This window comes from Salvia splendens, chromosome 10, assembly GCF_004379255.2.
Source record: "Salvia splendens isolate huo1 chromosome 10, SspV2, whole genome shotgun sequence".
NCBI lineage: Eukaryota > Viridiplantae > Streptophyta > Magnoliopsida > Lamiales > Lamiaceae > Salvia > Salvia splendens.
The window spans coordinates 19,971,512-19,996,485 of record NC_056041.1 but is presented as its reverse complement, the minus strand read 5'-3'; the positions used below and the strand labels follow the sequence as shown (position 1 = coordinate 19,996,485).

Below are 24,974 nucleotides of genomic sequence, written 5' to 3'. Positions count from 1 at the left end.
CTGGTGCTTTTTTACAATTTTTTAAAGTGAGATTTGGTATATCTTACACTATTTATCTACTCTGAATAAATGAATAATTAAATCAAAATTAAAATAAAGAAACATATAATTCCATCGATTCTCATTATTCACAAATCTAGTATTAAAGATCAAACTAGAGACCAAATTAGGGCCCTCCATTTTTTTTAATCTTGTGGTTAGGATTAATTTACAATTAATTTAATATTTTATTTAATAAAAACTTTTTTATTTTATTTTTTTAAAAAAAATTATATTTTTTTAAAAAAATTATTCAATAAAAACTTGCCGGAGTAAATAATGAACTATATTCACTAAATAATGAACTAAAAGAACGTATGTTATGAAGTAATTTTGACATGTTATTGAAATACATTAATGATACAACAAATTTTTGTGTTAAACGTTAAGCGGTAGTAATGAATTATATCAGTAAATAATGAACCAAATGAACGTTAGTAATGAGGTAAATATGACATTTTATGAAATACAATGTTAACTGTGTTAAAAGTCAAGCAGTAGTAATGAACTTATTACTTCATTGAGTCATGCTATTACTTCATTCCGTTAGTTTATTACTTCATTCAGTCATGCTATTACTTCATTCCATGAGTTTATTACTTCATAATGTGTTATGACATAATTATCTTTCAGTTGAAGTAAATTCGGTAGGTAATGAATGCAAAAATTTACTTCATAACATGTGTTCATTTAGTTCATTATTTAGTGAATATAGTTCATTATTTACTCCATCAAGTTTTTATTGAATAAAAAAAATTAAATAAAAACAAATATATAAAATTTACTCCCTCCGTCCCCGATTAATTGTCACTCTTTTCCATTTTGGTTCGTCCCTCAATAATTGTCACACTTCATTTTTACCATAAATGGTAAGTAGGTCTGACATTCCACTAACTCACTTCACTCACATTTTATTATAAAACCAATATAAAAAAGTAGGTCTCACATTCCACTAACTTTTTCAACCAACTTTTCTTTACATTTCTTAAAATTTGTGCTCGGTCAAAGAGTGACAATTAATCGGGGACGGAGGGAGTAAAATTTAAAGAAATATATTTTTTGAATAAAATATTAAATTAATTGTAAATTAATCCTAACCACACGATTAAGAAAATAGATGACCCTAATTTGGTCTTTAGTTCGGTCTTTAAGAAGGATTCGACATTGATCATAACTCTAATTCCATCGTTATATTAATATAATCTAATCGAGGGAAAGATGATTTTTGACAAATAAGTGTAGGCGCCTTCACTCCCCATTATAATTGTGGGTGTGCGGAATATATCAAATTTTTATTTATTTCATATAATGACTTAACTTTGAACATAGTAAAATTTTTGGTATTTTTAAGTTCACTCTAGTCTGCATATCTCTAAGTTCAATATATTTCAAAATCGAAATAAGAGAACATATATATAATCATTACATAAACTTGATTGGGACGATTAAGTAATTTACAATATATTTTGTAATGATTATATATATGTTCTCTTATTTTGATTTTGAAATATATTGAACCTCGAGATATGCAGACTAGCAGCAAATTATTATTAAGTGACTATCTCAAAATTTTAATCCCAATATAACAACGAGATTAGTTAAGCTTTTAACCCAGCTTTGTTAGTCGGATGGATGGAATACCTCAGATATATTAGTTAATATACTTTTCTACATTTGTCTTAATATGTACACTTCACTTCATCATTTAATCAAATAAATAAACGTAATCACTTCAAAATCGAACGAAGCCGAGAAGGGGTTAGATTTTGACGGTTACTTATTTTGGCGGTTTGGTGATGGTGAGGAACTAAAAAATATTTATCAACATCGGTTAAGTCTTTACACGACAAATAAAATATTCGGAACATTCATTATTCTTAGTATGGTGTAACTTTTAATGATTAGTCATTGTACTTATACGTAGGGATGTCAGTTCAATCCGAACACGAAGAGTTTGACCCGATTAGCCCGTTTAAATTAAAAGATTAGGATTGAAAAATTACAACTTGATTAAAAATAGGACGATATAAGTCTCGGATGCTATCTAGCTTGCAGACAAGCTTGGCAGCTATCAAAATACCAAAGTACATAGGACAAATGTTCCCACAAGACTGTTCAATACCTTTTTTGATGTTTCCCACACACCTAATTGAGCTTAGGGTGGTGCCTCGTTTAAACATGGGACCAAAAACGCAAAGGAAAAAAAGCACTAAGACCATCTCCAATAATAGGCGAGCGACCGGCTCGCCGATTTTAGGCGCTCGCCGGTCCACTCGCCAAACTATTACAGCCGGCGAGCGCCAAATCGGCGAGAATTTCAGCGAATGCACGTCGATTCCCGGGCGCTCGCTGATCCGCTCGCCTCTATTGCAGCCTCCCGACCGGCGAGCGGATTTTTGTGGCATGTCGATTGCATTGTTGATATAATGTACGCCTGTATTATCATGCACAACATTATTGTCGAAGATGAAGGTGGACAACTGACTAGTTGGGCCAACGACGATAACGAAGCCGGTCCAAGCCACGACGTGGCCACCCCGAACGTACGAAGTGGGGTACCTCAAGATGACGTGGCCACCCCAAACGTACGAAGTCGGGTACCTCAAGATGACGCCGGCCGCCTCCAAGCACATGCCGACATGCGCCAAGTGGAAGCTCATATTCGACTCCAAAAGGATTTAATTGAATAGCTGTGGGCGCGGAGGATTGCACGACGTTAGGGTTTTTTTTAATTATGTAATTTTTTTTAATGTACCTTTTTAATTTAAATGAAACTATTGCATTTTCTCGTGTCTGTGTCGTAAGTTGAATTCCGTATTTTGTGTGATTGTTAATTATTTGTTTTTAGTGCTGATGATGTGGTTAGCCTATGGCTTGGCTATTGCTTGTCTAGTTGCTTGTTCTGATGATGTGCCAGGAGGATTTTAGAGCTGATGATGTGGCAGAAGAGTTTGTGACTGAACTATGGCTGCATTATTGCTTGTCCACTGGCTATTGGAGATGCTGTTATAATTTATCTCTCTCTAAAGTGACACATCAGAGACACGCAAGTGAGTCAATCGAACTCGTCGATCAGAAATTGAACGACGGGGATTTCACAGCGACAATAGTTCTTATCCAAAGTTGACGACCAGGATTAATCCACGTACTCAGATCTATCCTCTCAATTTCCTGCTGAGTTGACATTGCTTATATTTCCAGTTTTATCCCTCCTCCTCCTCCTCCTCATCATCCACAACACCGCCCTTTTGATCCCTCTAAAACCCTCACCGCCAGCCGTGCTCTCTCTCCCCGCACCTGCAGAATACGCATTGACCTACATGCACTTGCGTTACTCGCATGGGAAATGCGAATGGAAAAGAAGAAGGCTGTGAAAATGGCGGCGGCGACGAAGTCTCCGATGGTTCGAACCACGCGCCGACAATCCGCGTGGCTTCCTCTGATCTAATGGTGAGCTCTCCGCCGCATGATCCCCATCAGTCTCGCGCTCCTCTCTTGTTTTCGTCGCAGGTTAGGTCTCCCATTCCCTTTCTAGATGTTATTTATTCGTGCCTCTGTGTCGATCTCAGCTATTTATCCAACTGCAGCTGGATTTTTCTGGAAAATTTTGTACAGCTTTAGTAAGCTTTATTTGGCTAATGCTGAAGAATGTTGCACGGCTGTTAGTAATCTATGCTTATTGATTTGTTGCTTGCGGAGATCTGTTTTTCAAATTGCTATTGTGCTCTTGGAAATCATTAGAGCCAGGTCAACACTGCATTTACTTATTGTGGCAAGTGAAATGCTAATATCAATAGCGTATATCTAGCTTTGTAATTCAAGTTTAGATCAAAGACTATTTTTATCGATTATTGCCACTGTCGGATGTTGAAATTGATGTGAACTATATTATCCTTTTCGAGAACCGAGGCTCACATATGATCCGAATGCAAAAGCTCTTCCTGAACATATGTAGCTAGGCAAGCCAATCGTTGAGTGGATGCTAAGATAATTTCCTATAGAGATCTCATGATCAGCCACTTAACATTTGTTTTGATTTTCTTTTCAATTGTTTCCATGTGTAAGAGTGTAGGTTGCTAGGGTAAAAGTGCACTGTGTGCAATCCCTAATTCCCTTAATGACACCTTGTTTCGCTGGGAGAGCATGCATTTCTCTGGATCCCTGCAATGTGGACATATATAGGCGATGTGGTGATCCCTTTTTACTAATTTTATGTTGTTTTACTTATTCTAAATAATGTGGGAATAAGAAATAAATCTAGGCATGGGACGTGTTTTATTGTCATCATACATGGTTGTGGTCTTGGAGTAAATCTAGCACCTCTTGTCCTTTTAATTTCTTGTGGTTCATTGGAGTCGGTTGTTGACAAGTGTTGAACAAATATACAGCCTTGGAATGATTGGTCCTGAATAAATGCATATGATTAGTTTCGGTTGAACTTATGCAGTCTCTTATCTGATGTGACATCATATTATTATTCTTCAAGTCCACTGCTATTGGTTTTGGAAAAAAGATTGAAGTCCTTTCATAAGCATTCTTATTCATAATCCCTGACCTGTGGCATTTGGTACCATTAGGTTTGTGTTGAACTTGAGCCACAGATATTCCTACAAATATTTCACTTTTCTGAATCAGTACCATTAGGCTTTTTCTCTAAGTTATCATATGGCGGTTTAGTGCACAAGGAAAAGGTGGAAGTGTAAAGTAATAGGAAGGATGTGATTCCTTGTATCTAATCATCTGTGACACCTGTTATAATATCTTCTGTATCCTGATTCCCAGATAATATCTCACTTTATTGATTAGTTCTGTATTTGAGATAGTAAGCTGTTTGATTTGCGGCTCATCGAGAATAATAAATCATAAAGTATAAAGTTTCAGGATAGTCTTATTCTCCAATAAAGTAAGAATGAAAAGAAGAAAATGGGATATGGAGATTTCAAATCTGATCGGTGACAACGAGTACTTAACTGAACTGTTGTGCAAAGTCTTTATGAATTTATATTTTGTTTTGTCTATTCAATTTGATGCACAGAGAATGTTTTAAAATTTGATATGCACAAATATATGAATGCATGCTACCAGATGTAGAATGTAAATTACATAATATAACATTATGTAATGTAATTATGATTTATGACTAATTAATGCACAAATTTATTTTGTCTATGAATGCACAATAATCAGTATCAATATGTATAAGTTCATATTTATCTTTGTTATTTATATTATCTATTATCTAGTTCACTTATGTATATCAGTTATTAGATGGTTCAAGTTTAAATGTCTACATGAGTCTTCAGTGTTATTCTGGTTGAACTAGAGAGGGAATGAAGGCAGTTAAGTTTATGGGTCATAAAGCATCAGAAGAGGGGAATTATTCTAAAGTCCGTTATATATAAATGGTCCTATGGGACTGACCTAAGTTGTATTACTGTTGTAAACAAATGATCACTGTCATTTTGTATAATACAGTGACGTCTCAGGAATTTCTTTTAATAATCAATATCTATGCTAGGAAAATAGGGACACAGTGCAAATTTTGGTCATGTTTTTTCATTAAACTCATTTTAATATCACCATTGAAAGACAGGAATCTTTTCTTTGTTTTTGGTACGATTATTGGTAAATAGTGTCTTCAATTGGAATTAGGGATTAATATAGGAGCTCTACATATGGGGAACAAAATTGTAAACTTGAGAAGGAATACACCTAGTAATAGTAAGCCAGAACCATTTATTGGTCATTCAGAATTTTGTATCTCTTAATTTTAGATCCATTATTCAGATTTTGACAGGGCTTTGTACCTTGTTGGTACATTTGTTTTAACATTTTTCCATTTAGATCTCCAAAGCTGGAAAATGATTTAAGAATTTACTTGAGGAAGTAGACATGAATCTGATTGACAATATGGGATAGGATCATAGGACCCTAAGCTTGTGTAGACTTTAGTGGTTAGAAGAAGGTGAATTTGATGTATAGCACAAGCTAGGTTTGTTTCTAACGATATTATTAACTTGGATACAATGCTTATGAGAAAGAAATTTGAAAAAGCTTCAAAATTGTGCTAATCCTCGAGTAGTTCAAGTGCTGAGTCCTATTTGCACTCGTCTTGGTCCTCTGTTGTCTGCCTTACAATATATACAGTCTGTCAGTCTCCTCCTTATTCTTCATTTTGATGTATGTAAAAATTGATTAATATTATCATTATTATTACTATTATTTTATTCTACTATTAGATCTAGTGCAGTAGGGTTGTGTACGTATTTTCCCTTGTCTGGTGTTTGTCTATATTGGCACTATTTTTCCAAATGTATTAATCAGTGGTTTCCTCAAGTGCATTTAAGACTATATCACCACCTTAAATGTAATTTCTGTTGTGTCTTTTTTGTTAAGGAAGACATCTTTAATGATTTTATAGTGTGTTATGTATCTGATTTTTTCTATACCTAGGCAGGCCCCTGTAATTCCTTTGCAAAGAAATGATGGCCAGTCACTCAATCCACTGAGGCAAAATGAAGCTCAAAGAGCTTTCGATCACCCCCTTGAACAAGGTATACCAACTATAATAACTTGGAGTTTTGGCGGAAATAACGTGGTTGTGGAGGGTTCATGGGACAACTGGAGGACAAGGTGAATCTACTCATTCCAGCAATATTTTTACTTAATATATGCACTCATTCTCTTATGCTGTTTGCTTTTCTTTTCTTTTATTTTTCTTTCTTTTTGACACTGTATATAAATTCTACCTGCAGGAAAATGCTCCAAAGAACAGGCAAGGATCATTCTATTCTTTTGGTGCTGCCATCGGGCATATTTCGTTACAGATTTATCGTGGATGGTGAAGTGAGATATATCCCCGATCTTCCAACTGAAACAGATCAGAGCGGCCATGTTTGTAATCTTCTTGATGTCAATGTAAGTAAATGCTTAACCCAATGCATGTATCTCAATCAAAGACCTGGTATTTGACTCTTGAGGGTTTAGAGTTTTTTCCCCTTTCTGTGTGAAGGAAAATGTGGATTGTTTTTATAAAATTGATTTTTTGTTTCTAGTTTTATGGATTCCATTCATAAGTTATGGGGGTGAAATTTTTCCATACCTTTTAAGTCCTTAGATATTTATTTCAACAGGACGAAACTCTGTAATAGTATATAATTATATATAAACTGAAGAAAAAGAAGAAAAGAAAAACAAAGATTAGTAACTGTCTTAATTATTTTCCCTTCTAGGAGAGTGAAGGATATACTTTAAGCAGCATAAAAATCAATGTAATACTTAGTTTTTAAAAATTGTGAATTTTGAGAATATATGATTATGAGTAAAATTCAAATCAGGAAAAAAAAAAAAGAAGAAAAAAAATTTGTCAGTGAAATATGTAATTGATAGCAGGAGAGTGAAGTAGTCATGTCTCATATAAAAGATATATTTAGAGTTATGCAATAGAAATATAAGAAAAGAAAAACAAGACGAACCTGGTTCCACCCTTTCTAAGTTCCCATGCCTATTCAAGCTAAGGCATTGCCTTCCTCAAATTCCTCATTACCATTTCTTCCATTGCCACCATCCCATCCTGCTCCTTCTTGCAGATTTACTCATGCAAGCAAATTTTCCTCTCAATCCCCAGGAGATCTCTTCCTCTGAACACCGTAACACACATTTCCACTTTATTTTCTATAGAGACTATTGATATTGGTTTATGATCTAGATATTAGACAGCTGATGTTTACATTGGTTAGGGATATACTAGTTGTTTTCATTTTTATCTGTTGATGTATGTTTTTGAATGGCCAAAATGCTAATAGAGACCCAACCTTCATTGTTTTTACAAAAATAGTCTTAACATCTCAAAAGTATATCACAGTACTCAACCTTTTAGGCCCTCTTTCTAAAAATAGTATAGAACTCAGCCCCCCTTCTTTGGCATATTTCACCCCACCTAGGTTGCAGGATGCCCAATAGTTAGAAAATTATTTTCCTCAACTAAATAGCCAAACCGTTGCCTTCAACAAATGTATCCTATCTTTTCATCTTTAGCATTTTTGGAGCGTGAAGCTGAGAACAAATCTACATCATAGATTTGATTTCATGATGTCCCAGAAAAGAAGTTACATTGATTGTGCAGATGAATATCAGTTGATACCAAATTTGGAGTTTGAACACACTGGAGTTTTTTTATTAAGATTTACTAACCAATAAAGTACTTGTGGAATCTACAGGACTATGTTCCTGAAAACCTTGATAGTGTGGCAGAATTCGAGGCTCCCCTATCACCTGAGTCAAGTTACGGTCAGGATTTTCCAGGAGACGAAGACTTTGCAAAGGATCCGTTGATGGTTCCACCTCAACTGTCATCGAGTGTTCTTAGCTCAGAAACCAACAAAGACAGTAGTGCTTCAAGGCCGCAGCATGTTGTGCTGAACCACCTCTTCATGGAGAAAGAACGATCAGCCCAGTCTGTGGTTGCCCTTGGCCTGACTCACCGATTCCAGTCCAAATATGTGACTGTCGTCCTCTACAAGCCGCTAAAAGGATGATCTCTCTAACCTTCGTATCACACGCAGCTACTAGTGCTGTAAGTTCGACAAGTTTAATCTGCGATGATGTAATTCAACTTGTAATGTTTTGTTTTGTTTTGTTTTGTTGTACATTAGCAACCTAAGAGCATTTGCTTGGCTGTAAAAAATTGGTTAGAAGAAGAAGCAGCGGGCAATGGCAATGGCAATGGCAATGGCAATGGCAATGGCAACGACAACGACAATCGAATATGATGTTTGTTTCTTGAGCCCATCTCAAGCAGAGCGTAACTGTTAATACGGCAAGAATAGGCACCAATTTCTGCTTTCAGTAGTGAATAACATCTCATTTTCGACGTTCTTATGTTTGAACTATTGCCTTTATTTTATATTTTGCATACTTTTCAACTAACCAAGTTTTTAAGCTATTTCGGATAGCCGAAAAGAAAATTTTAATCCACTATGGACGATTTTAATATGTAAAAGTTATAGTAGTAATTGTTTAAGGTTTGTAAACTTTCTGTCCTCAATTCGAAAATTTACTTTGTCATTTTCATTGTTGTTATCTATTTTCTTTTTCTTTTTAAAATTTCGACTTTAGTGTATTTCATTAAAAAAATCATAATCGTAGTTTTTAATATTGGGAATTCTTCTCTACTTTTTGTATGTATTGATGTATATATACAAAATTACACTGGTCAAGAACAATCCCAAAAAAATAAATAAATAAAAAATAAATAAATAATCAAAAAAATATTCCTATATCCCCGCCACAAATATTATGCTAAAGTGGAACTCAAAGAATCTAATTTTCAAAGGATTGGCGCTCTTCCATTTGCTCCAACTGCTTGTATTTGTCTCCTTTTTTATCCTTCCGTCGCAATTTTTTGTCCTTTTCTCTACTCTTTTCTTTGTGTTCACTATTTTCCTCATTCTCCTTCTCCTTCTCCCCGTCCTCATCTTTCTCCTTGTGTCGGAGTTTTTTCTCCTTCTTTTGCCATTGAAAGAAATTTCCTTTTTTCTCTTTGTGGTCACTACTTTTCTGCGTGTCCTCATCATCGCCATTGCTCTCTTTGAGCTCGTTGTCTTTCTCCTTGTGTCGGAGTTTCATCTCCTTTTTTGCCCTAAAAAACAAACTTTCTTTTTTGTCTTTGTGAGTGCTACATCTCTCATTTTCTTCTTCATCGCCATTCCGCTCCTTGGCATCAACATCTTCATCCTTCTGTCGGGGTTTTTTCTCCTTCTTGTCCTTGGAAAAAAATCTTTCTTTTATCTTTTTGTGCTCGCTATTTTTCTTCTCCTTGCCCATGTCATTTTCCTCATCGTCATTGTTCTCCTTGGGTTCAGCGTCTTTCTCCTTCTCCTCCTCGTTGTCATTGTGCTCCTTGGGCTCAAAATCTTCCTTTTGTCGTGGCTTTTTCTCCTTCTTTTCCTTTGGAAAAAACATTTCTTTTATCTTTTTGTGCTCACTAATTTTCTTCTCCTTGCCCATGTAATTTTCCTCATCTTCATTGCTCTCCTTGGCCTCAACGTCTTTCTCCTTCTCCTCTTCATTGTCATTGCGCTCACCATCTTCTTCCTTCTGTCGAAGCTTTTTCTCCTTTTTTTCCTTTAAAAAAAATATATCTCTTAACTTTTTACGCTCACTATTTTTCTTCTCCTTCTCCTTCTCCTTCTCCTTCTCCTTCTCCTTGTCATTTTCCTCGTCATCATTGCCTTCCTTTGGCTCTGCATCTTTCTCCTTATGTCGGAGATTTTTGTCCTTCTTTTCTCTAGTTTTTTCTTTTTTTTCCTTGCCAACGCTATTTCTTCTCTTTAGCTCCATCTCCATCTCTAGAGCCTTCTCCTTCTCATTCTCCATCTGCCTCACCCTCTCTCTCTCCCTCTCCCTCTCCATCTCCATCTCCATTTCCATTGTCTTCTCTATCTCCTTTACCTTCTCCTCCTTCATCTCCCTCTCCCTCTCCCTTTCCCGCTCCTTCTCCATCTCCATCTGCATCTTCATCTCCATCTCCTTAACCTTCTCCTTCTTCATCTCCTTATCCGGGTCCGTATCCTCCTCCACCTCCACCTCCACCTCCATTTTCATCTCCTTCTCCTCCTCGTCGTTGGACTCCCTAGGATCAGGTATGACTTCGCTGCTAGGTTTAGATTTCTTCTTCAGTGCTTTACTAAGAAACTTTTTGGCAGAGAGCTTGGGAAAGGAGTGATGGTGATTGGGAGTGGCAGTGTTGTTGAGCTTGAGGATGGAGGATCGGCGTGGGTGAACGTTGTGGCAAAGTTTCTTCAATCGAGCTCGCAATTCGCGCGTCTTCCCCTTGGATGGCCCCTTCGAACTCTCAAACCATATGTCCCAGCTGAAACCCCAACAATACCATCAATTTCTAATCTACTTTCAACTTCTATAATACTTATCATAATATTGTCTTTCCTGTTTCATTCCTCTTGTTTTCTTATTACTTGCTAAACAAACTAAGACTCAATAAAATTGGACCCATTTTAGATAGGACTGAAAAGCAAACGCCATACCTCCAATCTCGTATATTTTTGGACTAATCATAATAGTATAATACTAGTAGCTAAATAGAAATAGAAATAGCTCATGCTCTTTTACGGGAAAATAATGGATGCAATTGGACAAACTTCACCCCTTGTACTTTTACCTTTTTTTTTCAGTTCACGCTTTTGTTACCTCCATACCTAAATCTATATACCTATGGCCCATACTTATATTTTCTTTACTTTTCTCCTTTTCACACAAAAATTAAAAATTTTATGTAAATTATACTCCCCCCATAAGCTAGGCAATCTAGATTTAAGAAATTAATATTTAAAGAGTAAATAGAGAGAGAGTATAGTATGATAGAAAAAAGTAAAGTGAAGAGACAATATAGTAGTTGGAAGAATAAAATAAGAGAGAAAAGAGGTATTTTTGCTAAAAAGGGAAATGACTCATTTGTGGTGGGACATTCCAAATATGAAAGTGATTTGCTTATGTGGGACAAGGGGAGTATATATAGGGGGGGAAATCATTAAAAGCACAAGTAATTTGTCAAAAACTAAGGAATAAAAGTATAAGGGGCAAAAACAAATAAAATATGAGCACATAGAGCATATTCTAAAATAGAGTACATAGAACATAATTCAAAAAACAATTCACAAGAAGCAAAAGTTTTTCTCTAAAAAAAAGTTGGAAGGGGAGAGTATGTGCTTTTTTGGGAGGGAGGGGGGCTGATAAGTAGTAGATGACATCTTCAAACCACAAACTAAAGCAAAAAAAAAATCACCATTTCAAAGTTCAAACAATCCCAAGACATGGATCCATGGAGTAGGGCAGAAAAGAGTAAAAGCTAGGGCAAAAAATAGAGCACTATAAGAGAATACATAGAAAAAAAGCATCCATGAGTAAGTGATCAGAGTAAATGAGATGAACAGAACAAAGATGATGCAGCTACTTACAGTCCAACTGATATAGGTTCTTACGATCAATGTCAAGAAATAGGGTTCACGAGGAAAAAGAGCAGGGCAAACAGCATACAATGAAGAACAAAAGCACTTAAAAATCAATGCAAGATGAAAAACAGGTGAGTACCAAAATAAAGCTGATAATGCCAGAAGAATACATCTAAGAGAAAATAGAAATCTCATCAGACTTATCTGCCCTTATTCCTTTTATGGTCTATTTCATACTTTCAAAAGATTTAGAATTGGTTGTTCGGATCTCACTTGGCCATCATGACCCTGACGAACTCCTCGTAGTTGATCTGACCATCACCATCTACATCAGCCTCGCGGATCATCTCATCAACCTCCTCATCAGTAAGCTTCTCCCCTAGGTTTGTCATGACATGTCGAAGCTCAGCTGCAGAAATGAATCCATTCTGGTCCTTGTCAAAAACACGGAAAGCTTCCTTGAGCTCTTCCTCTGAATCAGTATCCTTCATCTTTCTGGCCATCAAGTTGAGGAACTCTGGGAAATCGATTGTCCCATTGCCATCAGCATCAACCTCATTGATCATATCCTGAAGTTCCGCCTCTGTGGGGTTCTGCCCCAGAGATCGCATCACGGTACCAAGCTCCTTGGTAGTGATGCAGCCTGTGATAGAGTTCGCAAGCATTTACATGGGAAGGGAAACTTAGAAGTTTTCCAGAAAATGACAACAAATTACCAGGAAAAAAGAAAGAAGCAACTAAAAATGAGAGAGACAAGTGCCTAAAACATTCAAGATCACAGGAAACAAGAACAATAATTCAGATAATACCATCAAAATCCATGAACATTATGTGAATAATAATGCACAACAACATCAGAGAGGGAAAATTGAAAAGAGCCAACAAAGGACACATAATCTGTGAATAACACAGGTTACGTTCATTACAAAATTTACATCAAAGCTGCAGAATAATAACCTAACACAACCCGGCCCGAAGGGAAAAAAGAAGTTAATCCTAATTACCTGCCCTGTGCTTGTTAATGCCTGTATAACCAACATATACAGTCAATCAGAGAAACATTGAGACCACAACATCTTAGATGGTCTAGAATCGAATTGACCATCATAATTCTGACTCAAAATCAACCACCACACCACAAGACATTCTACCAAGTAAACACGATCGTGATTACAGAGAAGGTCAAATGCATTTGCAAGCAATTGAAAAACAAGCAGCGAAATATCAATGATTTCCAATAAGGTCAATTCCCAACAACAACACGTGATGCATTGGCGGGGAGGAGAATCTGAGATTCTGAATAGCCACACACAAGCAAACAACAACAAATATTATCCAAAATCTCCTTTCCGTGAGCGATCTACATCTCAATTGCAAAATCAATACAAATAACTCGCATACACAACTGAAATCGAGCAGATCAGAAAATAACGAGCATTTGAGCAGATCCGGATGGAGACGTATCGATGTACAAAACAAAATCAATAGGAAATGATATGTTTACCATCGCCATCCTTGTCGAATAGCGAGAAGGCTTCCTTGAATTCGGAGATCTGCTCGTCGGTTAGCTGATCCGCCATTTGCTTTGGATTGTTGCTTGGATGTGGATTCCTCTTCTCTTCTCTCAAATAATAGTAATAGAGAATGACATGTGGGCGTCTCCAGTCTCCACCATGAAAACGAGAGGAAAAGATATTTTTCACTATTTTTAAATATTTACTTTTCTTATGTGAGTATTATTCAAATCAAAAAATTTTAAATCATTATTTTTATTCTTCTTCAACAACACAAATATAGTACGACTACTAAATTTGTTTAGTGGCTGTGGTGTTAGGATAAAATTAATTAATTTCAGATATAATGTTTTCAATTTTTAATGGTATGTTTGACCATTTTTTCTTAAATTATGGTATGTGAAAATGGACATCACTCTTATATAATGATATTACTATAATTTTTCATTTTTTCTACAGTAACTATTTTTAGTAGGAAAAACTGCTTATTTTGAAACAGTGCATTTGTGTGATAAATGTGACAATACTAAGATATATATACCCAAATTTAAATATAATCTACGTTTTTATCCAAATTAAGGCACTAAGCTACTAACTATACCATCTTAGTTTCGACGAGGGGTTAAAAATGAAGTTAAGGCGACAACCTTCGAATATCAAATAGAACAACAAGACAATTCTATGCCCCATATGAAACGAAACTACTTTAATTTTAAACGCAAACTGTATTATGATAATTTTTTTATATTTTCTTGTCGACATGTCAAAATGCCCGTTTTAATCTAGAATCACATCTAGATGATAGTCACTGATGTGTGTGAGCTGATCAAGCAGTAGAGAGGTAATGCCTGAGACCAAATGTCTCATATTTGAGTTTTTCGTGGCACGACCCTTTAAATTCATGTACACTTAAAAATTATAAGAAAAAAAATGGTGGCTACCGAATATCTCGGTAAGTAGCTAATAAAACTTTCAGCTTAAATGATGGTCATTGTTAATTCTGATTTAGGTTAATGAGAATATTTTTTCCTCAGAAAAAAGAATTTAAAGGATAGTTCACCTAAAATAGAAAGTCAAGTATGCATCCTCTTAATTAAAATAGACATCTGTTACGTTATATTGAATCCATTAATTTTGTTATTCTAGATATCACTCATCCAGTGGCAGAGAACTCATAACAAGGGGTGCCAGTATACCTCCAAATCAAAAGGCTAAATACTAATTATAGAGATTTGCTTATAAAGGAGTAATAGTGGCCTTATGGTGTTGTGTTACTTTTAACATGGAGGTTCCGACTCTGATCCTCTTTGACTATATTTTGGGTTCCGGTTCCGACTCTGATCCTCTTTGACTATATTTTGGGTTCCTTTATTGTTTTGAAGCTTTTATTATGTTCTAACAATTGAAAATTCTACTATATTATTTTAATTTTTTTTCTGTTTTATTTTGTTAGAATAATTTGTTTAACTTTTTTTCATATTTTATTTTATCAAACAATTAAAAGTTACTCCACAATAGATATATTTAGTTAATTCCTTTTCTGTTTTATTTTGTTAAAACATTTTGTTTATCTTTTTCCATGTTTTGTTTTATCAAACGATTAAAAGTTACTCCACAATAGATATTTATACACTATATGATTTCTTGTTAGTCATTATGTTTGCGTTCTATATAAATATTCATAACGTAACTAAAATGTAAGGAAATTCAAAACTCCTAATTTTTTAAAAAAAATTTGGTAAGAAAAGCGAGCAAAGCCCGATTACACACTAACGAACGTAAGAAACACCTAATCTATCATGCATCAACCAAATACTAAGACCCGAAGGAGGAGACTCTAAAACATGGACACCTTTATGAAAGTTGTATGCGTAATGTGACAGAAAGTCAGCAGCGAAATTTACTTCCATGTGCACGTGACGGAGCACCACTGAGTCAAACTCATGTAACAAACTCTGCATTTTCCGTACTATAGATCTGCAATTGATGGCCACTTCAAAGTTCTCCACAATAATGGACACACCAGTGAAACTATCGCTCTCCACCTCTAACTTTCGAATACCTATATTCTCTGCCAATTGTAGCCCATGAAATAAGCATCAAATTTCAACAGTCAAAATAGAACACACTCTAACATTAGCAACAAAACCATACCTCCAAGATCCTGTAGTATCACGGATGAGACCACCACCAAAAGCATGTCCTGATCCTCCCTTCAGCGATGTGTCAGTATTGAGCTTAAGGATATCCGACAGAGGGGGCCGCCAACTGACAAAAGTGGGTAGTCGAGCTACTCCAGTGGCTACATCGTTTGCCATTTTAGCCTCTTTCTATCGTCTTTGCTATACTAACAATCTGAGTCATGCTCTCTATCGGGCTAATTCTCTCTCATTTAAAGATGAAGCCACATCGCCTTTTTCAAATTTGCCAGCAGCCTACTCCATATACCGTGCACCATATGACTCCACTTCCTAACAAGATTTTTGAGCTGATATTTTGAATAATCCAATCCGTCACATTTAAGGCCACATCAAAAAACCCAACCTCTCCTCCATATCTCATCAGTCCTTCCCATATCCTTTTTTTTCGTATCCCCGAATCGAAAATCCTAAATCCGCCACTACCCTCATCTCTTCCAAAAAATTCACCCTTTCTCCCAAATTTCAACAAACAAAAAGTTAAAAATATATATACTTTCATATCGTCAAGTAAATTATGGTTTTATTGTCTCTTCAAAACTTATAGTCTAAATTATGGTTTTATTGTGTCTTCAAAACTTATACTATGATTTGTCTATGTATCTATGAGCGTCATAACATGTTCATGTATGGAGTAAATATCATTATTTTTTGCTGCAAGATTGGTGTAATTTATGAATTGTATTCTAATAATTTCAACATTTTTAATGAATCATATGCATAATGAGCATATTCCATAAAGTGATTGAATAAACCGCTCGTTGAGTGGGAGGGACACGCGCGGGGCATGTAGAGCGCTATGCGTTGGCCGTGACTTTAACCCATTAAAATATACTCTCTGTTTAAAAATGAAACGTTTTTCTTTTTAGTTTGTCTCATTAAAAATGAAACTTTTCTAAGGGCATCAGCAGTGGGGCGCCCTAAGGCGCGCCACGTCATCAGTTTTATCCTCCTACCTCTCCACATGCAATGGGGGCGCCCTAAGGCGCGCCACATCATTATTTTTTTAATATTTACAAAATCCATACGAATTTAAAAAACTAATAAATTAAAATACAAATTTCAAAAACTTCATTTCATTTAATAAAAATTAATACATTACAATGCGAATTAAAAAAATGCAAACTCAGACGTCGAACTACCGGACTCAGACGAACTAAAACTATTGGTGTCGTCGCCGAAATTCATTTTGGTTGAATGTTGAGAGAGAATATGTAAAGAGATAGTCGATATGTTCGTATGTACAAATGAATGAGAAACGAGATTTAAATAGAAAATCAAAAACGCGTGTCATCGTCCGCGTAGCCCACAGTGGGGCGGCCGATGGCCTATCGTCCGCGCTATACTCCGCGCCCTTAGTATAGGGCGCGACGATCGTCCGCGGCCTATGTCACGCACCCGCAATGGGGCGGACGATGGCGGGCGCGGACGATGCGCGCCATCGGACGTGCCATCGTCCGCCCCATTGCGGATGGCCTAAAAATATAAATAATACTCTCTCAACTTTTTCTTCTTTTTTCATTAAATCACAAAACGACACTACAAAAAATCCTATGCCGAAAAGTAGATGTTGCATATTTAATGGGACGGATGGAGTATTTTTTCAAATTCGTAAAACAAAAATCCCCATTCTAAAAATAGAGTCATTTCATGACCATTTTCAAATTTTTTGAATCTTTTTATACCCAATTCAAATAGTTAATAAATATTCTCATTCATCATTTTTACATCAAGCTCTCATATTTCTCTTATATTTGTGTCTTTTTTAGAGTGTCCACTATAAGGCAGACATGCCCAATAGCCCCGCCCCAGTTTTTGTCCATAGCCCCATTTTGTTGTCCATAGCTCCAAAATTCTATTTCCGCCACTATAGTGGACACCTCCAATAGCCCCCAAATTTTATAATCAATTTTCATTTTTAAATATTTTTAGTTTCAATCAGTGTAATTTAAATAATCGCAGTATAAATAACTAGAATACGAGGTAATTAGGGTCGAATATTCGTTGTATTGCAAACCGGTAAAATTATACAACGAATAATTAAAATAAAATACAACTACAAAACTCCGCCATCGTCTACTCGGTGTCGGAGTCGGCTTCCTCGTCTTCCTCTTCTTCTTCTTCTCCTCCTTCCCCTCTCTCGCTGCTGCCGGCCGCGGTATCCCCAGGCGCATTATCAACCAACCCCAGTCGACTCTCAATCCGAGAGGCTGGAACGGAGGCGCATATCCGCCATATCCCGATTCCTGATAGTCGGGTGATTCGTCGTCTCCTCGGTGCATTTTTTAGAGAGTGGTTGTGTAGATAGTGAGTGGAGGGATTTTGTGAAAATGATGAAAAATAGGTGGTGGAGAGTGGTATTTATAGAGAAAAAAAATAAAAAAAAAATTGAAATTGGCGCCGCATGCGCAGCGGCGGATGTCGCCACTATGGTCGCCGCGCCTATAGACGCGGCTATGCCCCTCCCCCCGCCGCGTCCTCGCCCCGCACCCGGCGATCGCCCGTCCGCCCCCCATCGCCACGCCCGCCGCGTCCACCCCCAGGGGACAACCTTGCCACTATAGCCTGCCCGCCGCCCGCTATAGCCGCGTCCACTCCATAGTGGATACCCTTACGAGAGAGGGAGAACCGCCTCATTAGACAAATTCGTAACTTTTTTTAGTACTCTCAATCTCATGCTATTAATATCCGATGGCATTGCAAAAAAAATGAATTATTAAATTTCCTTTGCTGAAGTCGCTGAAATAGAGAATAAAATTTTCAGTCAAAGTTAGTTTTCTTTTTCAAATTTCAAATTTCAAATTTTTGTCATCTATCAGCGTCACACATAACCCAATTCAAATGTTTCGGAGGCCCAAATAGTACCTTTTTCGCTAATGAATTTATGATTGTATATTTGTATATAGTATCAAATAAATAGAAATATAAAATCTCTCAAATTCGAAATGTTTATCTATAAATAAGAATTCCTTCCGTCAATTAACTTTTTTTTCTTTTATTCAAACTAAGATGAATCATAATAAAAATATATCTTTCTTATTCTCTCCACTTAATACATAAAACAAAGTTGTATAAAATATCATGTCCGCACAAAAAAGGTCATTTATTCAAAATATTAACAATATTCTATCCACGTTTTCTCTTCTCTCAAATTTATTCAATTTTTTCATTCGTTTTCATATTTTACCTACTTTTTCTTTTCATCTCTTGTTTACCAATTTGTCATTAATACTAATATCGATCACTCATAAAATTATTATTGGTGGCTGAAAGAGTATTTATTATTGTTAAATTAATAAAACTACACAACGTGTCGTAAGTGCATCAGCAGTGCGCGCGGAGCTCCCGGCGAAATTCCCCGCGGAATTCCCAAAAACACCTCCTGCCACGTCATACGAACTTCCCACTGCACAGTGGCGGAATCCCCGCGGAATTCCCGACGGACTTCCCACAATAAAAAAAAATCACAAACAATTTCCGGAATTAAACAATTAACGGAATTAAAATTTCGAACGAGTAGGGGGAAAATTTCCATTAAAAAAGAAAAGTACATTTCACCAAATTTAAAAAATACATTTCAATAATTTAAAACTACATCAACGACGACCCCTCCGCTGCCATACTTCTTCAATAATATCGTTCTGGAGTTGAACATGGGCTTGTTTTTGGCGCATGTCAGCAAATGCACGGACTCGATCGACTTCGTCATGGGGTATCCCCATGCGTACATTGCTAGTGGCCACGACGTGGCTTGGACCCGCAGCATTAGCATCATCATTGGCCCAATCAGTCAGTGCTGGACCTTCATCTTCGACAATCATGTTGTGCATGATAATACATGCGTACATGATGTCGGCGATGCTTTCAACGTACCACAACCATGTTGGACCCTTCACTGCCGCCCATCGAGCCTGGAGCACATCAAATGCCCGCTCAACATCCTTGCGCGCTACCTCCTGGCGACCCGCAAAATATATCTTATTTTCATCTGTTGGGCATCTTATCGTCTTCACAAAGACAGACCACATAAGGTATATCCCATCCGCAAAATAGTAGCTCATGTTGTGTTAATTGTCGTTGGCGACGAAGTTGACGGTCGGACCGACGCCCATGCACTGGTCGTTGAAAAGGGGCAACGACTGGAGGACGTTGATGTCGCTATTTGACCCGGCTACTCCAAAATAGGCATGTCAAATCCATAACCAGTAGTCAGCTACCCCTCAAGGATCATCGTAGGATTCTTGGCCTTGAAACTAGTAGTGTACATCCATTTCCAGGCAGCGGGGCAGTTCTTCCATTCCCAGTGCATACAATCTATGCTGTCTAACATCCCTAGAACCCGTGTTGATTCTCGTTCATATCCAGCAAAGCCTGACAATCTTCGGGGGTAGGCTTCCGAAGATACCTATCCCCGAATATCTCCCTAACGCCCTCACAAAAATACTTCAGGCACTCTCGGGCAGTCGTCTTGCCGATGTGGAGGTACTCGTCGAACATATCGGTCGCGCCTCCGTATGCCAGCTGCCTGATTGCGGCAGTGCACTTCTTAATCGGCGTGTGGCCGGGTTTACCATCCACATCCTCCCGCACCCTGAAATACCCGTATCGACGCTCCAAAGTGCCCACAATAGGCAGAAAGAGCGGACGATGCATGCTAAGCCGTCGTCGGAATAGGTTCTCCCCAAACCGTGGCTCCGGTGCAAAGTAATCCACATACAGCCTATGGTGGGCAGCGAGGTGGTCTCGGGGTACTATAGTGCGACGATGGATGGGTCGAGGCACCGCTGGCGCCGAGGCCGCTTGTTCCTCCCTCTCTGCGGCCTCCCGCACACGTGCGTAAATCAGTTGCATCATATGTTCATAATGCCCATCACCATCACTACCACTACCGGCCATTACGGATATATAAAAGAAATTTAGAGAGAGAAACTTGTTAATACAAGTGGTGCGAATGAAATGAAGTTCAACGGGATGTATTTATAGAAATTAAAAAAAAACATTTAGTTCAATAAACGGGAATTCCGCGCGGACGTCCGTGGGAGTCAACGCAATGGTGGACGTCCGCATGGAATTCCCCGCGGAACGCCGCGGAACTGTGAATTCCTCGACAGAATTCCGTATCTGTGCATGCCACGCACAATGGCGGACGTCCGCCACGGAATTCCCGCACGCCGGTGGGAATTCCGCGGTGACGTCCACCACTGCTGATGCTCTAAACTTAAAATATGCAGGTTTTAGACCATTTATGCTATTTCTGACGATTGCCCACTCTTGCTCCAATTTGTTTTTTTGGACGATATGCAAATTTTAAACCATAATTATTCACACTTCCTAGAATTATCTACTGCTATAGTAAATAGAGAATCTAGTGGATTAATCATCCAAATTGAATTTAGGCACTGTTGTACCAGCAAGGTAGTTGAACCGTTTTATATTTGTGGGAAAATGGTGTCATTTCTAAGTCATGTGTCATAAAATGATCCCCTCTGCAATGGACCGTGCAATGCACTAAAATAGGATGAACAAGAGTATTAAATGAAATGGTAAAAAAACTATCAGTATTATCTCCTTATTCCAAAAAAACCCCACAACACAATATAATTTACTTTTACCTATAATTGAATGCTTATTTTACATGGAACAGAATCGACTTTAAATGTATCAACAGATAACATTTTCCTAAGAGCATCCGCAACGGTGGCGCTGCTCGCCACCGCCGTCCGCGCCGCTTGCAAGGACGCCACCCGCCGCCGCTGCGCTCGCGCTGCTGGCACGGCGCTGCTCGATGCATCGAGCAGCTGACGTGGCGCGCCCTCATTCGTCAACGGCATAGCCGTTGGGTTTAAATAATTTTTTTTTAAAAATCGGTTTTTAATTAAAAAAACTGATAAAAAATAAAAAAAATTTTCACTTCCCAAAAAAATTATATCCGTTTATAACCGTTTTTTCCCACTTTTTAATTTTTTTTTAAAATTTTTTTACCCAAAAAATACACATTTTCATCTATAAATACCCCCAATTTCACTCCCAAAAATTCACATCAAACTACACAATTCTCATCATCATTCTCTCATCTCCATTCTCATCTTCAATCTCTCATATCCATTTTCATCTTCATTCTCTCATACCCTACAACATCACTATGTCCGGCCAAGGCGATAACCCTACGGTCTCCCACGGTTGAAACCCCGAATGGTTCGGTTTAAAACCGTTTCCTAGTCCGGAAACGGAATATTCGGCCCCTCCTCAAACCCAAGATTCGGCCGTTCCGGGTGGCTACCGTCCATACCCAATTGACGACCAAGGTGCCTCCGAAGGACGATACGGGTGGACACCGGAGCCTAGGCCGACCGCCCCCTCCCAACCTCCGCAAGCTCCTACTCGCGGCAGCGGTGTCCGCACACCGTACACGCCGGCGGAGATGGATAAATTGTTCAAGGCGTACTTCGAAATCTCCGAAGATGCGGCGGTTGACACGAACCAATCGGGCGATCACTTTTGGTGGCGCGTATCTCGCCGTTACAATGCAAACCGGCCGCCGGGAACGATCGAGCGCAACGAGAGTATGGTGTGCAACTGCATCGGCCGAGCCAACGACGAAATTGGCAAGTTCAATGGCTATTTCCTCCAGAGTCGCGGAATGCTAGGAGCGACCGGAGCGAGGTCGACATCATCACTGCGGCGCTGAGCACATACCAATCCATGAACGGTAAGTCGTCCAAGTACCTTAACGTTTGGCAGGAAACGCGGTACCACCCGAGGTATCTGGGAGGCGTAACATCCTCCTCTAGCGGCTCCTCCAAACGGTCAAGGTCGGTATCCCTATCCGACTCCGGCTCCGAAGAAGTGGCTAGCCAACTCGCCGGAGCTAACTTGGGTAGCCCCGACGCTGGACCAAGCGGTTCCCAACGCCGACCGCAAGGAAGGAAGAAGGCGGCGACCGAGCGCCGGCGCTCCGCGACTCCATCGGCCCCCGCCCCCGAATCCGCACCCTATGTTCCACCTCCACCCCCGAACAACTCGTTGTGGGCCCTTTTGGCCCAACTCAATATGGCCGATAGGTCAACTATGACCCCCACGCAACTTCAAACGCACGAGGGCATGATAGTGGGTCTCCAAAAACAATTGGGGTTGTTGCCGCCGGATGAGTAGTCTTACTCGGGTAATATTAGCCAATAATTAGGTAATTTTTAATTTTAAGTATTTTAATTATGTAATTTTTAATTTTTAGGATTTTAATTATGTCTTTTTTATTTTATTTGTATTTTGTAATATTTATTATGATTTTTTAATGAATTTTAGTATTATGGAAATGTTTATGTTTAATTGAATATTAAATTAATTGTGCTCGTCCTTGCGGAAGAGCACATTTGTGGGTGTTGTGCTCTTGCCAGAGAGCAGACATGAATAGTACCGCCCGGGCCCACAACCGTGCCGCTGGCAAGAGCGCGGTTGTGGATGCTCTAAGCAAATAATACTAGTACTATTTTATTTTACATTTTAGTTTATAACTATTAATGATATTATTATACTTTAAGTCTCATAAAAATATAGTAATAATATTCAATTTCGGTTTGTATCATAAAAATATGAGTATTTTTCATATACATTGATTAACTTTATAAAATTGATTTAAACTTTCATCCAGATGAATCAATGGCCTTCTAGATGGTAAAAATAATGACGATTAAGGGACAGTGGCATGTCAGTGAGATGGGACTGATGGGTTAATATCGAGGCCAATCTTAAATATGGGAAACATTACTACACCATTACCTAAATTAATGGCCTTTATGCACACATGTTCCCCGCACAATTATATACTACTCCCTGGTTCACACCTAAGTTGATACAAAATTGTTGGGCACAAAGATTAAGAAATTTAGTTGAAAAATAGAATAGATGAATAAAATAAGAAAAATAAAGAGAGAGTAAATTAGGTGATAAAAAAAGTAAGAATGATTGAATATTTTGTTTTTAGTCAAAAAAGAAATTACTCAACTTAGTTGGAACATCCCAAAGAGGAATACGACTCAACTTAGCTGGGACGGAGGGAGTATGCATTATTATTTTAATTAGTAAGGTACTATCAACCATTTAGAAATCTAGTGAGGCAGGCAGTGTTCAGTTTTTAAAATTAAATAATACTATTAATATATAATCTATAAATGAATTAAGGAATACACATTATGTATAATGGAACAAAGGGGGTACTCTAGCTACTTAAAAATAAATTCAATCCTACTACCGTCTACCTATAGAAGAAATGAATGATACTATTACTAAGTTATTTAGACCATCCACATTCATGTCTCAATACCGTCTCATCCCTTAATTATTCATGGGTCCCACAACACTTTTTACCCTATCTCTTAACTAAGAGACAACACTTGCAACCTCCATTTCTTAATCATCTCATCCCTTAACTATTCATTCAATTTCATTTTTTATTTTTATTTCCAACAAATTCAATTAATAAAAACACACTTCATTAATAAAAGAAAATTACAATTTAAAATCTTAATTTTTTTTAAAAAACACATAATTAAAATCTTTAAAAAAATAAAAAAATAAATTCAAATGATAATTATTTATGGTCATATTGTGTGATTAAATATATTCAAAATACTCATAAATTCTCGAACATTAAAAAAATATTCGCCTTTATTCCGATAATTATTTTTCATACTGGCATAACTCAAAAGTAACAAAAGTGGCATGAAAATCAAAGAGAGAAAAGTGAGAAGAGAGATGAGACAAAGAAAATAGAGAAGTGAGATGAGATAGTATCGTAATGTAAAGAAATTTGACACTGATGCCGTTTTAAAATGTAATGATTAAAAAGGAAAGAAAACTTAAAGGTAATACTCCCTTAATACACCAATACAAGACTTAGTTTAGCCGAGCATGATTTTCATAAATGTAACGGAAATGGTTGGTGGAAGATGAATCTTATTTTTATATTGTGAGATAAAATTAGTGGAATGTGATTATATGAGGTCCATTATAAAAAGAATAAAAAAGCAAATGCGATATTTATTGCCGGATGAACGAAAAATACTATGACTACTATATCGAGACAATTATTGGTGGACGAAGTAATATTTTGCATTTTTCAGACCTATGTGATATTTGTAAGACCTTAGGGCATCCGTAGTGGTGCGGATGTCCCGGCAGACATAGGGTTGCGGTATGAGAAAATGTCATACCTATACCTTACCGAAAATTCGGTATGTCAATATTTGAAAACCTTT

General features: G+C 37.5%; 3 protein-coding genes and 1 long non-coding RNA gene across 6 annotated transcripts; 2 read left to right on the top strand and 2 right to left on the bottom strand.

The window, feature by feature from the left end:
- Positions 1–3,241: 3,241 nt before the first annotated feature.
- On the top strand, positions 3,242–9,109 carry LOC121751894 (SNF1-related protein kinase regulatory subunit beta-1-like). Of its 3 annotated transcripts, none has more exons than XM_042146706.1 (5): positions 3,242–3,549; positions 6,497–6,672; positions 6,795–6,957; positions 8,259–8,614; positions 8,734–9,109. In XM_042146706.1, exons 1-4 carry the CDS (start codon positions 3,379–3,381, stop codon positions 8,574–8,576), a joined length of 828 nt encoding a protein of 275 aa, XP_042002640.1. In that variant the 5' UTR covers positions 3,242–3,378; the 3' UTR covers positions 8,577–8,614; positions 8,734–9,109. The 3 variants fall into 3 exon arrangements, with proteins under 3 accessions (XP_042002640.1, XP_042002639.1, XP_042002641.1); XM_042146705.1 differs by having other exon boundaries at positions 8,694–9,109; XM_042146707.1 differs by having other exon boundaries at positions 3,274–3,549; positions 6,493–6,672; positions 8,694–9,109.
- Positions 9,110–9,229: 120 nt separating this feature from the next.
- LOC121752743 (DNA ligase 1-like) lies at positions 9,230–10,506 on the bottom strand. Its single transcript, XM_042147839.1, has one exon. The coding sequence runs from the start codon at positions 10,504–10,506 to the stop codon at positions 9,361–9,363; it is 1,146 nt and encodes a 381-aa protein (XP_042003773.1). The 3' UTR covers positions 9,230–9,360.
- Positions 10,507–10,535: 29 nt separating this feature from the next.
- On the top strand, positions 10,536–11,045 carry LOC121751896. The gene is made up of 2 exons (XR_006040205.1): positions 10,536–10,682; positions 10,746–11,045. It is a non-coding gene; the product is annotated as an uncharacterized LOC121751896 (long non-coding RNA).
- A 965-nt stretch (positions 11,046–12,010) lies between these two features.
- LOC121751895 (calmodulin-like) lies at positions 12,011–13,692 on the bottom strand. Its single transcript, XM_042146708.1, has 2 exons — positions 13,513–13,692; positions 12,011–12,651 (listed from the first exon to the last, which is right to left on the bottom strand). Exons 1-2 carry the CDS (start codon positions 13,586–13,588, stop codon positions 12,278–12,280), a joined length of 450 nt encoding a protein of 149 aa, XP_042002642.1. The 5' UTR covers positions 13,589–13,692; the 3' UTR covers positions 12,011–12,277.
- Positions 13,693–24,974: the final 11,282 nt, after the last annotated feature.